The sequence below is a fragment of the Schistocerca nitens genome, chromosome 7 (genome assembly GCF_023898315.1).
Source record: "Schistocerca nitens isolate TAMUIC-IGC-003100 chromosome 7, iqSchNite1.1, whole genome shotgun sequence".
Classification (NCBI taxonomy): Eukaryota; Metazoa; Arthropoda; class Insecta; order Orthoptera; family Acrididae; genus Schistocerca; species Schistocerca nitens.
Window position 1 is genome coordinate 632,309,664 of NC_064620.1, and position 13,148 is coordinate 632,322,811.

At 43.3% G+C, this 13,148-nt stretch overlaps 1 protein-coding gene across 1 annotated transcript in view; it reads right to left on the minus strand.

Annotated features, from left to right (window-relative positions):
* The window catches only part of LOC126195031 (DNA mismatch repair protein Msh6), a 321,830-nt gene that overhangs the window by 211,905 nt on the left and 96,777 nt on the right, over nt 1-13,148 (minus strand). The window contains exons 4-8 of the mRNA XM_049933475.1: nt 9,670-9,725; nt 9,555-9,587; nt 9,369-9,482; nt 9,222-9,254; nt 9,028-9,141 (exon numbers count right to left, since the gene is read on the minus strand). Of these exons, the coding sequence (XP_049789432.1) occupies nt 9,028-9,141; nt 9,222-9,254; nt 9,369-9,482; nt 9,555-9,587; nt 9,670-9,725 (350 nt within the window). The remainder of the gene's footprint in view (nt 1-9,027; nt 9,142-9,221; nt 9,255-9,368; nt 9,483-9,554; nt 9,588-9,669; nt 9,726-13,148) is intronic.

Genomic DNA, 13,148 nt, shown 5'->3' on the forward strand with positions numbered 1-13,148 from the left:
GAGAGCTTCTGTAAAGTCTGGAAGGTAGGAGACGAGGTACTGGCAGAAGTAAAGCTGTGAGTACCGGGCGTGAGTCGTGCTTCGGTAGCTCAGTTGGTAGAGCACTTGCCCGCGAAAAGCAAGGTTCCCGAGTTCGAGTCTCGGTCGGGCACACAGTTTTAATCTGCCAGGAAGTTTCATATCAGCGCACACACTGCTGCAGAGTGAAAATCTCATTCTGGAAACATCCCCCAGGCTGTGGCTAAGCCATGTCTCCGCAATATCCTTTCTTTCAGGAGTGCTAGTTCTGCAAGGTTCGCAGGAGAGCTTCTGTAAAGTTTGGAAGGTAGGAGACGAGGTACTGGCAGAAGTAAAGCTGTGAGTACCGGGCGTGAGTCGTGCTTCGGTAGCTCAGTTGGTAGAGCACTTGCCCGCGAAAGACAAGGGTCCCGAGTTCGAGTCTCGGTCGGGCACACAGTTTTAATCTGCCAGGAAGTTTCATATCAGCGCACACTCCGCTGCAGAGTGAAAATCTCATTCTGGAAACATCCTCCAGGCTGTGGCTAAGCCATGTCTCCGCAATATCCTTTCTTTCAGGAGTGCTAGTTCTGCAAGGTTCGGAGGAGAGCTTCTGTAAAGTCTGGAAGGTAGGAGACGAGGTACTGGCAGAAGTAAAGCTGTGAGTACCGGGCGTGAGTCGTGCTTCGGTAGCTCAGTTGGTAGAGCACTTGCCCGCGAAAAGCAAGGTTCCCGAGTTCGAGTCTCGGTCGGGCACACAGTTTTAATCTGCCAGGAAGTTTCATATCAGCGCACACACTGCTGCAGAGTGAAAATCTCATTCTGGAAACATCCCCCAGGCTGTGGCTAAGCCATGTCTCCGCAATATCCTTTCTTTCAGGAGTGCTAGTTCTGCAAGGTTCGCAGGAGAGCTTCTGTAAAGTGTGGAAGGTAGGAGACGAGGTACTGGCAGAAGTAAAGCTGTGTGTACCGGACGTGAGTCGTGCTTCAGTAGCTCAGTTGGTAGAGCACTTGCCCGCGAAAGGCAAGGGTCCCAAGTTCGAGTCTTGGTCGGGCACACAGTTTTAATCTGCCAGGAAGTTTCATATCAGCGCACACTCCGCTGCAGAGTGAAAATCTCATTCTGGAAACATCCCCCAGGCTGTGGCTAAGCCATGTCCCCGCAATATCCTTTGTTTCAGGAGTGCTAGTTCTGCAAGGTTCGCAGGAGAGCTTCTGTAAAGTTTGGAAGGTAGGAGACGAGGTACTGGCAGAAGTAAAGCTGTGAGTACTGGGCATGAGTCGTGCTTCGGTAGCTCAGTTGGTAGAGCACTTGCCCGCGAATGGCAAGGGTCCCGAGTTCGAGACTCGGTCGGGCACACAGTTTTAATCTGCCAGGAAGTTTCATATCAGCGCACACTCCGCTGCAGAGTGAAAATCTCATTCTGGAAACATCCCCCAGGCTGCGGCTAAGCCATGTCTCCGCAATATCCTTTCTTTCAGGAGTGCTAGTTCTGCAAGGTTCGCAGGAGAGCTTCTGTAAAGTTTGGAAGGTAGGAGACGAGGTACTGGCAGAAGTAAAGCTGTGAGTACCGGGCGTGAGTCGTGCTTCGGTAGCTCAGTTGGTAGAGCACTTGCCCGCGAAAGGCAAGGGTCCCGAGTTCGAGTCTCGGTCGGGCACACAGTTTTAATCTGCCAGGAAGTTTCATCTTTCTTGTCATTCGGCAATCTTTTTATTTCTTCAGTGATCTTCCTTTCACTTTAAGTGACCATTTTCTCATATACAGCAACTTCTTTCCATGTTTAGTTATATTTACCTGGCTACCAGTTGCTCCGAGTGACTGGTTTTCTTTATTTGGCAATGCTTTTTCTTCATTGTTCATGTTTCTTCAGTGCAGTCCACTTTCATTATTTGGTTATTTGTTTCCATCGTTGGATGGGATCTCCCCCTACCCCTCTTTCTCTCTGTTTGTGTATGCTGCAATAGTTTTTCCTTTGTTACACATCACGATAGTATCCCTGGTGGACACTACAAATTCGTCAAAGATCACCTCAGCAGCTCCCAGAAGCCAAACCACTGTGTTAATGACCAGTAGACTGCCAGCTAGTGGGAAACGCTGACTGAGTTGCAGCAGAAAAGAAACGGGGGCTATTTCAGAACAGGGGGATGATTGAGCATCCCAAGTCTGCGAGCACAGCAAGACGACATCATGAAAGCTGAGAAGCACCATCATAATACTGAGAAGGCAAAATGTCTTAAGGAGGCCAAGGTACAATGTAACAACGAGTATTCAGGTGCCGATCCAATAGGAAAGAGTCTCTGAAAGGAGAAGTTGAAAATCTGAAGTCACTACGAGAGCTGGCAGTGAGGGAAAACCAGGTCACACGATATCATTGCCATCCCCACCGCAACAGAGTGCACAGGAAGTGCCAACATAAATACCCACCCTTCTTACTAATTTTTTAAGGATGCAAAAACAGCCGATGTCACAAGCACCCAAGTCATAACCTTAGAATATAAAGAAGTAAAAGAAAATAAAAGCAATTACATGTTAAGCCCAATTGACCAAAGGGAAGAGTGCTATGAACAGGGGTTCCCCTTGGCGAAAGGTCCAAAAAATATGCCACATAAACAGAGTTGCCAAACCAAAGATTAAACATCCTTCGCCATATGGCTATGATGGATAAAAGAAAAAACGTGGTTGACAGCTTGTTTATCTTTGCTAAGATGGTTGATAACTCCAATGGCAAACATACACCGGACTGCTGACAGTGAGCACAAAGTGGTGGTGGATTACCACTTAACAAATGGTGATAGTTAAATAGACAGTGCCCAATAAGCAACCTAGCTAAAATGATTGTGTGGCAAGTGGGCCGACAGGTCGGCCAAGCTGTTGGGAAGGTTTTAAATCCCCAAAGCTTGTTCCTGTAAACACAACACAAGTGGTGATGCCAAAGTGACACCACCACAATCACGACCACAGGTGGAAGCATAAGTGGCCAAAGACTCTGCGAGTTAGGGCATAGCCACCTGTGGCAAGCTAACATACGTCCACAAGCGACAACATCAGCAAGCCCCTGCATACCAGCAACATTGACTGGATATGCCAGCTGCTATTAAAGCCGACCAACAGGCTACAGCAGGGAAACCGACAAGCTCACACACTGACGCACAAACAAACCGTCAACACTACCCTACACTGTGAATCTGATATATGTCCTCGGACACAAAACAATGATGAACGTAACTGTTACAGGTATTTTGACACTGACCGAGAAATCAACACCGGCACCCCACGGCAGCTGCCGAGTACCACCACCGCACAATGACAAAGCCATTGACTTGCATGATACGCACTAGTAACAAAGCCTACCCTTGCACAACCTGTCACAGGCAGCAAGAAAACCGCTACTGCTTTTACAGCCCGACCCAACTATCACAGTGGTTTTTCTCCCTTGACTCTCGCCTTGGCACTTTTTTCCTCTGCCCTTCAAACCGCTACCCTCTGTCAAAGTTTAAACCAAACCAAATCCAGACGAGCACGTATTAATGGTTAACCTTAACCAGACGTAAGCAAACATTGCAGTACCTACATCCTGCGAGACCTCACTTTAGTGAAAACTAACCCTTATGCAGAGATAGCAGTAGACCTTTTGTGCTGGCCATCATGCCAGTGTGGGTGTGGAGGGGCTCCACCTCTATTGGAAAAAACAACCTGCTGACAGACAGCAACATGGAATTCACCCGAAGGAATGGAATAGCAAGCAGGGGAAGGTATGAGAACTGCAGCATTGGCACCAGCGTCAGCAGCCACATTTCCTGTCAGATCGATGTAACCAGGAACTAACATAAATATCAGAATGGCTCCCTCAGGAGTGAGCAAGTGGAAGCTTTCATCAACTCGTTGAACTAAGGGATGGACAGTATACAGCACACAAGGGATCTGAAGGGCACTGAGGGAGCTGGATCATATGACAGAACTAAAAAGCCTGTGTTGCCGGATGTACTGTGTGGCCAGATACAGGGCGAAGAGCTCTGCTGTAAATATTGAGCAGTGTTCCAGAGGCTGATACCGAAAATTGCCAGTGCCAATGAAAAAGGCACACCCCACACCACGACAGTCTGAGAGCCATCAGTGTAAACAATGGTACATCATCACTAAGTTCCTTGCAAAAGTCAAAAAAACTTTCAACAATAGATCAAATTCAGAGAAGTTTCCTTAGGAATGGGAAAGTAGCAGGTAGTGTGAAGTTAAGCTACCAGAGCAATAGCCGAAAGTGAACTCCAGGAGGCAGCAGAGAAGAGGAAGGGGCCCGTACTGGTGGTCAAATGAGTCACTCAAAGAGGCGGCATAGGATAGGTGGCCAACAAACAGCATGCATATCCTCTGAGGGGAACATCACGCCGGTATGACAGTGGTAGTTTGGCAGCTTCTGCATACAGAATCTCAATCGGGCTAGCATAACAGGCCCCAGCGGCCAAACAGATTTCACAATGCTGGAGTATATTAAGATAGCTTAAAATGGATGGATGTCCAAATGCATAAATGAAACACACTTGTAGTTTAGTTTCAAACGAACAAGGAATAGGCACAAGTGGAGGAGGATGTACCGCTTAGGACACATAGGATACTGAAGGACCGGGTGCAGCGGACGACCAGGTTAAGACATGTGAGAGGAACAAGAAAAGTTTTCTACCAAGCACGAGCACCAGGAATTTCATAGCTTCAGTGAATGGAAGACTGACAAGTTCAAGATGTAAAGACGGCGGAAGAAAGCCAGTGCACTGCCAGAAATTCATACAAACAGTTTTGTCAGTGGAAAAGCGAAAGCCATTGTCAATGTTCCAAGAGTAAAAAGGATCGAGACCTCACTGAAGACGCCACTCGAGGAGACAAGTCTATGGAGAACTGCAACAGATCGCAAAATCGTCGACAAAAAGGGAACCGGAGATGCCCAGCCGGAGACGGGCCATAATAGAGTTAATAGCTATAGCCAAGAGGATGACACTCAGGACGGAGCCCTGAGGCACCCCATTTTCCTGGATAAAGGTGTCCGAGAAAGCAGAACCCACACGTACCTTGAACATCCTTTTAAAAATTCCTAAAAGAAATGGGCCAGGCTTCATCGGAAGCCCCGCATGGAGAGAGAACGGAGGATACCAGTCCTACAGCAAGTCGTGTCCTTCGTCATATTGCTACGACGGATAAAAAGTAAAATATGATCGACAGACCAGATGTCATTCGCTAAAAAGGCCGGTACCTAAGATGACAAACACAAATGAGAATGCGAGTGGTTAAAAAAGGCATTCTGTCGGAAAAAGGTGGACTGTCAAAGGTTGAGCGCAGTGAGTATAAAGCGGTGTGGGAGCACCATTTAACAAATAGCGATCGGTAGAGACAGAGCCCGATACGCAATCTAGCTAATAAACAGATTAACCACAGAATAGGACTGAGCTCCTTCAGTATGTGATACCATGAGGAATCGAGGTGCAGCTGGGAGATTCTTGAAATCTTTAGTCTCATTTGGTTTACTTTTAGTAGATGTAGTCTGCGTTGGAGATTGGCTCCTTCCAACTGACCCCCTCTCCCCTCTGAGGGGGAGCTCACCCACCTTGGTTGAGTGTTCAAACCTCAGGTCACATCTCTTTAACTCCTGACAGAGGGACCAACTGGCAATTTGGGAAGGTAACAGCTCACACAATCACCCCTCCCTTGGCCTGACATGTACCAGGGGTACCAGGGAGTATGTGTGAATCCTACTTGTCAACCCCCGACTGAGAATTACACATTATACAGTCACTTGTTATGCATCAAACATGTGGGACGGCCTTCAAGAGCACAAAAGGAGGAAGAAAAAACATAGAGGAACCTCAAATGCTGAAATGGAGGAAGGTAGGAGATGCATAATAAAGAAATAAATAAAAAAAGCAGATGAGGGGCTGTACTGATGTCAGGCTATTAAAATATCAAAACCTCTGAACACATTCCCAAAAATATCCCAGACGTGTTCCCCAAGGAAAGGGAGAAAGAATAGCAGAAGGACAGACATGCAGCATGGAAAGGGCAGAGGTGCTGTAAAGGCTGGTGCCCAGTGGCAGCCAAGCACAAACTCACCACAAAAAGGTGGGACCCATGAGGTAGTGTGTTAAAGTGTGTTTCCACATCTGACGGAAGACTCTGTCCAATGACTTAATAATATCCAATAGCTTACTTTTAAATATGCCTATCTGCTGCTCAGTCCCTTCTCCTTTTGGTGAGTAGCAATCTATCCTAATTCATATTGTTGGCTTTTCATTTAAAATTATAAAATACTTTTAAAAGTCAGAACAATTTAAAAAGAACACCGCATGTTGAAAATGGTCACTCAGCATCTCCAAACATTTTGAGCTCTTGGAAAACTCACTTTATCAAATCAATTGTTATACTTTTAGCTGCCACCAATGTTTAGTCCACATTTGTCGTATTAAAAGGGGGAGGCTACAATACTCCACCCAATAGTGAAAGTAGAGAGATATACATCTAAAACTGCCACAGTATTGCCTGTGGAAGTGTCTTCCACTCAGCTTCCACAATCGGTTCCCAGCAAGATGCTGCAAAATGATAGCTCGGCTTTCACCCTGCGAGCAAAGCCAGCCGGTTTCACCAAAGCAGCCAGCCACTTGTAGGAACTGAGGATAGCCTCTGAATCCAGGCAGCAGGCATGCCAATACAAACAATGATTTGCAACCGGTTGCACCTTGTGTGCTCAATAGCCACCTACAGGGCTTCCTTCACATCTCAGATGAGACTCACCATTCCATGGAGCGTAGAGAATGTTTACTGGCCTTCCTTCCCACCTTCCTGTTATTTCCCTAACATTAGAGCTGCCAGAGATCACCAAACCCACACTCTACACTAGGACAGTCCTTCCAAGAGGACTGTCCTCACTCCCAACAGACAGTTTACGACAGTTGTCACAGTTCAACATATGTACTCAGAATGTGGACCAATGAAGTCAAGCCTTCCTGAAGGCGATGCTACATCAAGGATCACAGTTGATGCTGGAGGTAGCCCATGGCAGCAACACAAAGTCTGTTGACCGTAGTCAACAAAGTAAGTGGCCAGTTTCCTCCAGCATCTATAAACAACAGGCACAGACCCTATCCATCTTTCAATTGCATTCAAATCTACCACTTAAGCAAGTAGTCACTGGATGCAATCCAAGTACTTCTGATATGCTGTCACTGCCTTTCTCTCTCTAACAGTCAACCCACCCAATATAAATGCTCTAAAAATACAAAAACACTTGGAAAAAAGTTAATGGTTACTAGTCGACACATCAATACAGAAGTACTACTCGTTTCTTCACAGAAACACATGAATAAAAGTTAAACACTATGTAGAAACAGGTGCTGCTGCTGCTGGAGAACACAAATTACTAACATGACTGGAGCTCTACTTTGACAAAAATACAGATGTACTTCAATAACTATAAGAATGACAAAAAGACATTCACAGCACTCCCAGTAACAACTGACAATCAAATGCGTCACAAGAAGTGAAGGTTGGGCGAGCAGAATACAGTAAGATCACAAAGTGTTGCTTACAGAGTGGGGCTGCTTTTACGTTTGACATACTGTGTAATTAGATCAAATGATGCAATACGATTTTTAAAAAATTGTTGCTAAAAATAACGTGAATAATGAACTGGCCCCTCTTCTCATTTCCACAGATTGGAAGGAGGTGCACAACAATTGGGAGGTTGTATTTATCAATCCACCTTATTGTGAGTCACTTCCAGCCACTGCATTTCCCACCCATTCACATGCACCGTTCTCCACAACAACACTGCTGAATATGAGAGGGTGGTACATTCGATCACGGCAAATTCCCTGCAGACCCGCTTGCCGCAGCATCTGCCATTGTATTACAATGATTTCGATATGTCTTGTCGCTGTGCAGAATAATACATCCTCAATCAACTTTTGGAGGTAGAAGAGCGTGTACTTGATATGCTACTCATGCTAGTCTGGTGTGTACTTTCATTGGAAAGCCTGTAGATGATTAAGCACTTAGGCAGATGGAAAACTATACAAGAAACTGAGTAACCACACAGCCCATATGTAACTGCTAGATGAATTCTAAAGGACACAAGTGTGCCAGGGTACATAGTTGGAATTTTGACATCCTAAAGAACTTTCTGCAGCTCAGTAAAGATACTGGGATAATTCTATAGTTTGGGACATAGCTCAGGCATTCTATACTCACTGCTGACAGAGGGCAACATCCCACACCAGTGTGGTATCAGCATAATAACATGAAAAATAACTCAACATGATACTGATATATTCCTCAAGCAACTACCTCAAATGTTAACTTCATAAACGGTAAACATAATTTCATACCCTTCCTTTAAACCAAATGGAGGCAATGGTTCAAGAATTTGTCTGTTGTACACCTTATGTTCAAAGATCAGTGTCACTCTCTCTTTATCAGTTGTCAACAGTTAAGTATTGATTGTTTAGCTTCCAAACATCTCCATTATTGTGGTTATATTTGGTGATAACATGGTGTCAACCAATGTGATGCTACATCTGAATACAAGCGAATTTGGAGATAATATGAAAATTACTTCAGGTAAGAATGAATCTGCCAGTTTTGCTGAGCAGATTTGTTTTTGATATGTCTAGTATTGATTAGAACCAGTTGTTCTATTCTACAAGCGGAATATGCATCAATTAGAGCAATATAAAATAACACATCAGCTATCAAAACTCCAAAAATTTGGTCTTGCAATGGATACAATGGTAAATGTGGGGGTACAGATGCAAAATATAAGAATTTTTGTACCCTACTGCCCTTGGAAAAGGGATTATTTCCTCTGCACAGAATTACTTCCTCTGAACATTGCATGCATTCATTGCTGGACAGACAAATGATGAAATCAATATCTCTCAGTGTGCAACATGAATCCAATCGTTAACTCCTACACAATCTTACTTGGTCCTATAATCTATAATAATCTAAAATAAAAATATATTATCATAAATACCTCAGTAAGCACTCTTACCTTGTCTTCTCCAACTGCTGACTGCTTGCTTGCTTGTCCAAGTGGAATATTTTCCTCTTTCGCTTCTTTCCCACTATCAGACGTAGCTTCTCTTAGATTGCTGTTACCATTCCTCTACAATCAGAACATAAATAGTACAATAATTGTGAACAATCTGAGATACTTTTGAAAAGGCAAATTTTTGGAATGCATACCTTATATCCATCGAGGGCTGAGTCCACTGCCAGCTGAAACCAAAAGCATAAAGTAACCATGTATTCCCGAATGCCCTAAGAGAAGTTAAAAATTTTATTGAATTGTGTACTGTGCAGAATAAATGTTTCTAAAGAAAAATGAAATACCTTTATTTCACTAGCACTGTCCTTTTTGTAAGAATTTTCTGAAGAGTTTACACTGTCCTGCTCCACATCCGAGTCATCAGAACTGTCACCACCATTCATGATTCTCTTGAACTTCTGTAACAAATAGTTGACATCAATATCTGGAATTCCTTCAGGTATTGTTGATAGTGGAATGTGTTACAATACCTTTTTCGACCCCGAAGAACCGGGTGGGCTTTCCTGTAATTTAATTTTTTTTAACGGATTAGATACAATGCTATTAGTGAACAAAACCATAGCTTACACACATCAACCAACCCACCTTCGCAGAACGCACTCTGCCAGCAGGTGTTTTTGGAGAACTGAAATTCCGAACGCCTGAAATAAAAAAATAATAGCAGAGAAAATTATTAATTGAAATGATTTATTGTACTGGATTCATTACTCATTCTAACACTAATAATACCAACATTTCACAGGCAAACTGACAAGTATCAGAATAAATTTACTGAACCAAGAATGAAATAAGCCAACAATTTATTCTGGGACACTGATGAATCCCACCATGACACTTTGGTTTCTACGGTGCATGCTGCTGTGACAGAAGCGCATGTGTGGAGTCCAGAGTTAGAGAATCATACGCAAAAATGGTGGTGGTGGTGATGATGATGGTAGAGGTTAGGGTGTTTGAGATCACAATTTCTTCTGCCTTTATTAAAATACAGAGATAAATGTAGTTGAAAAAATAAAAAAGGTTAAAACTTTCCATTAGTAGAAAAACACACACACACACACACACACACACACACACACACACACACACACACACACACACGATAGCCTTCCATCCATTTTCGTCTTGGCTAACACAGCCATATCAATCACAGTTTCCTGCAGAACTTAGTTTGTGTCTGAGTATCTATATCTCCAAAATACAGGCACGGTAGTTCTTTGCATTGTTTCACCATATTATTTGCAAATCCTCTTCACCAATTTATTTGGCAGGGGCAACTGGTCGTGGGCCTATGTCACACTTTTCAATCTCCTCGTGCTGGTCCCCAAGGCATTCATCCTGATCAGCAAGGACTACCAAATCAGTGAAGGCAGCACCATATCGCTCATCTGTATCATCGAGAAAGTGAGTTCACTAGACTCATTCTACAGAGTTACTTTATTTATTGCGTGATACAATTATAATGAATGATCCTCTCCAGCACATGTGCATCATCGTAAAGTCTTCTGTACTGCTTAATTAAAACTGTCTCAGGCTCCAATTTGCAACTCCAGTATGTAGCAGTTCTGAGCTACTGCAACAGAAATGCCTTTTTGTGTGATCTGGAATACAGGTGACTATTTGCATACGATATGATGCCACGTAATTCTGCTGGCATTTTGTTGATTCAATTAACGGAAGCAGTGTGGGACAGGAAAGCGTACCCCTACAAGCAGAGGAATCTCCCCATTAGCTGTCAGTCGGAATAAAGCCAGGTGGATCTCTACATTCGAGGACTAAGCTGTTCATTCTCCTATGAGAGTGACAGCACTATTACATAACGGATAAAACTAGAGACGCGAGTCAGTGGGGACCTGGCTGTCGTAGCAAGAACTTCCACGTGGACAGAGGCATGTCGCAACTGAACACAAATACTGATCGGCGTGTTTCTGTAGGAATTTGTTTAAGGGATGCTGAAAGTGGCAATAAGGAGACTTACTGCAGGCAGGCTACTGGTTTGTAATGACACATTTCATTGGCAGGATAGTGCACAACAGAAAAATCAATGAGTGTGCCATGGGAAAAAGCACAAGTGCCTGAAGAGCACTTTGCAAGCGTTTGATTGGAATCTTGGGAGAACATCACTTTGTGAAACATGACTTATATTGGCAGGAGAAAAGATCAAGATGCTTCACTAGCCGCCGCTATTTTGATATGGTAGCCCTGCACCACACTGCCTTTTCCAGTTTCTAATACGTCAATCGGTCATCCTGATGGTCTGAGATGCACCGCACCTAGTTATGGAACTCAGGTCACCTCACATTTAGTTAATACCTGCTTCTGTCAGCTCGTCGATGACGTGATCCCTGCAGCACTACCTTGCACCATCCCGCACTAGGCCGGAACTTGTAATCCAATATACCATGTGTTTGTTAAGATTATCCACTAAAGAAATGTAAAACATATTCATAAAATACAAACACACACACACACACACACACACACACACACACACACACACACAAAATGGAGTTATCCTCACGTACGTACTCACACAAGTCGTTTTTACTTTATTTGCATTGTCGGACAGCTCCAGCTTCGTTCTGCAGCCAGCAGAGAGCACCTCAATGCTGTACATTAGAGAAAGCAAGCAGGAATTTAATACAGTAGTGGTACAAGTCCGTGTGCTTTTCTGCATTGCAGCATGTTGCTATTTCTTGTGAAGATGATGGATTCAGGAGCATTATCAAGTGACTGTGATACAATTGATGATCCAGATTTTCAAACGATTGCAGGTAAAAGGAATTTACTCACTTTTCTCTCAGCATTATACACATTTTGTTCCAAAAAAGGAATATGCAAGAATGAAGATCATGTTGATAATAACAATGGAAAATGAGGGTGTCCACCTTAATGTATTTCACATATACACGTATTTTCAATCATCTGGTGCTGTATAAATCAAGACTTGTGTTACTTTCTATCTAGATACCAGTACCGACGACGATGAAACATCCAATGGAAGTGAAAATGACAAAACAGGGGACAATGTTACTGATGCCTGTGCGAACGGTGCAGCCACAAATATGCAGACAAAAAGGAAGCATACTCAAAGCAAGAAGGGTGCAAGGAAAATGGACACACATCAAAAGCATATTCGGAGAAAAAAAGAACACTGAGGAATTATATGTCACAGCAAATGGGAAAATAATTCCTCCAAAAACATTTTGCAACGTGGACTGCAGGTGTGCACGTAAATGTTTCAATAAAATTTAAGATTATTAGGAAGACGTTATTGACAATTTCTGGACTATGGGTGATATTAATCGCCAAAATAGTTATCTGAACAGATTATGCACGTATCATTCAGTTAACCGCTGACAACCGAGAGATGGCTCTGGTTCTCGGAAAAGCTGTATTTATGAATATCGATTACATGTGAACGAAAACTGTGCAATAGTATGCAAGAAGTTTTTCTTGAATACTTTTGAAATTTCTAATGGACGAATCTCTACGCTTTTAACAAAAAGCAAGGAAGAAGGTACACCTCACCTTGATGGAAGGGGCAAACATCAGAACAAATTCTCTGTATCGGAAGGTCTGATCAATGATGAAAGGGAACACATCAAAAGCTTTCCAGTTTCCGAGAGCCATTGTGCAAGGAAGGATAATCCACACAAAAAATTTTTAAATTCTGAGCTGTGTGTGGCGAAAATGTACGATTTGTACAAATATAAATGCATATCTCAGAATAAAGAAATCATGGTGGATCACATATATTGAAAAATCTTTAACAATGACTTCAACCTGTCATTTTGACCACCAAGTAAAGACACTTGCTCTTTTTGTGACAAACTGAGCTTTGAAATGGACGCTCCTACCAATGCAGAAGAAAAAAGAAAGCTTCATACTGAAAAGGAGCTTCACCTTAGGAGGGATGAAGCTGTAAGAACAGCAATCGCTACTGACAGCATGTAGTGAAGAGGCAGATTTCCAGGTGTTCGTGTTTACCTTTGACCTGCAAAAAGCACTTGCATTTCGTAAACTGACAACATCGATATCGTACTACGAAAGAAACATGTACGTGT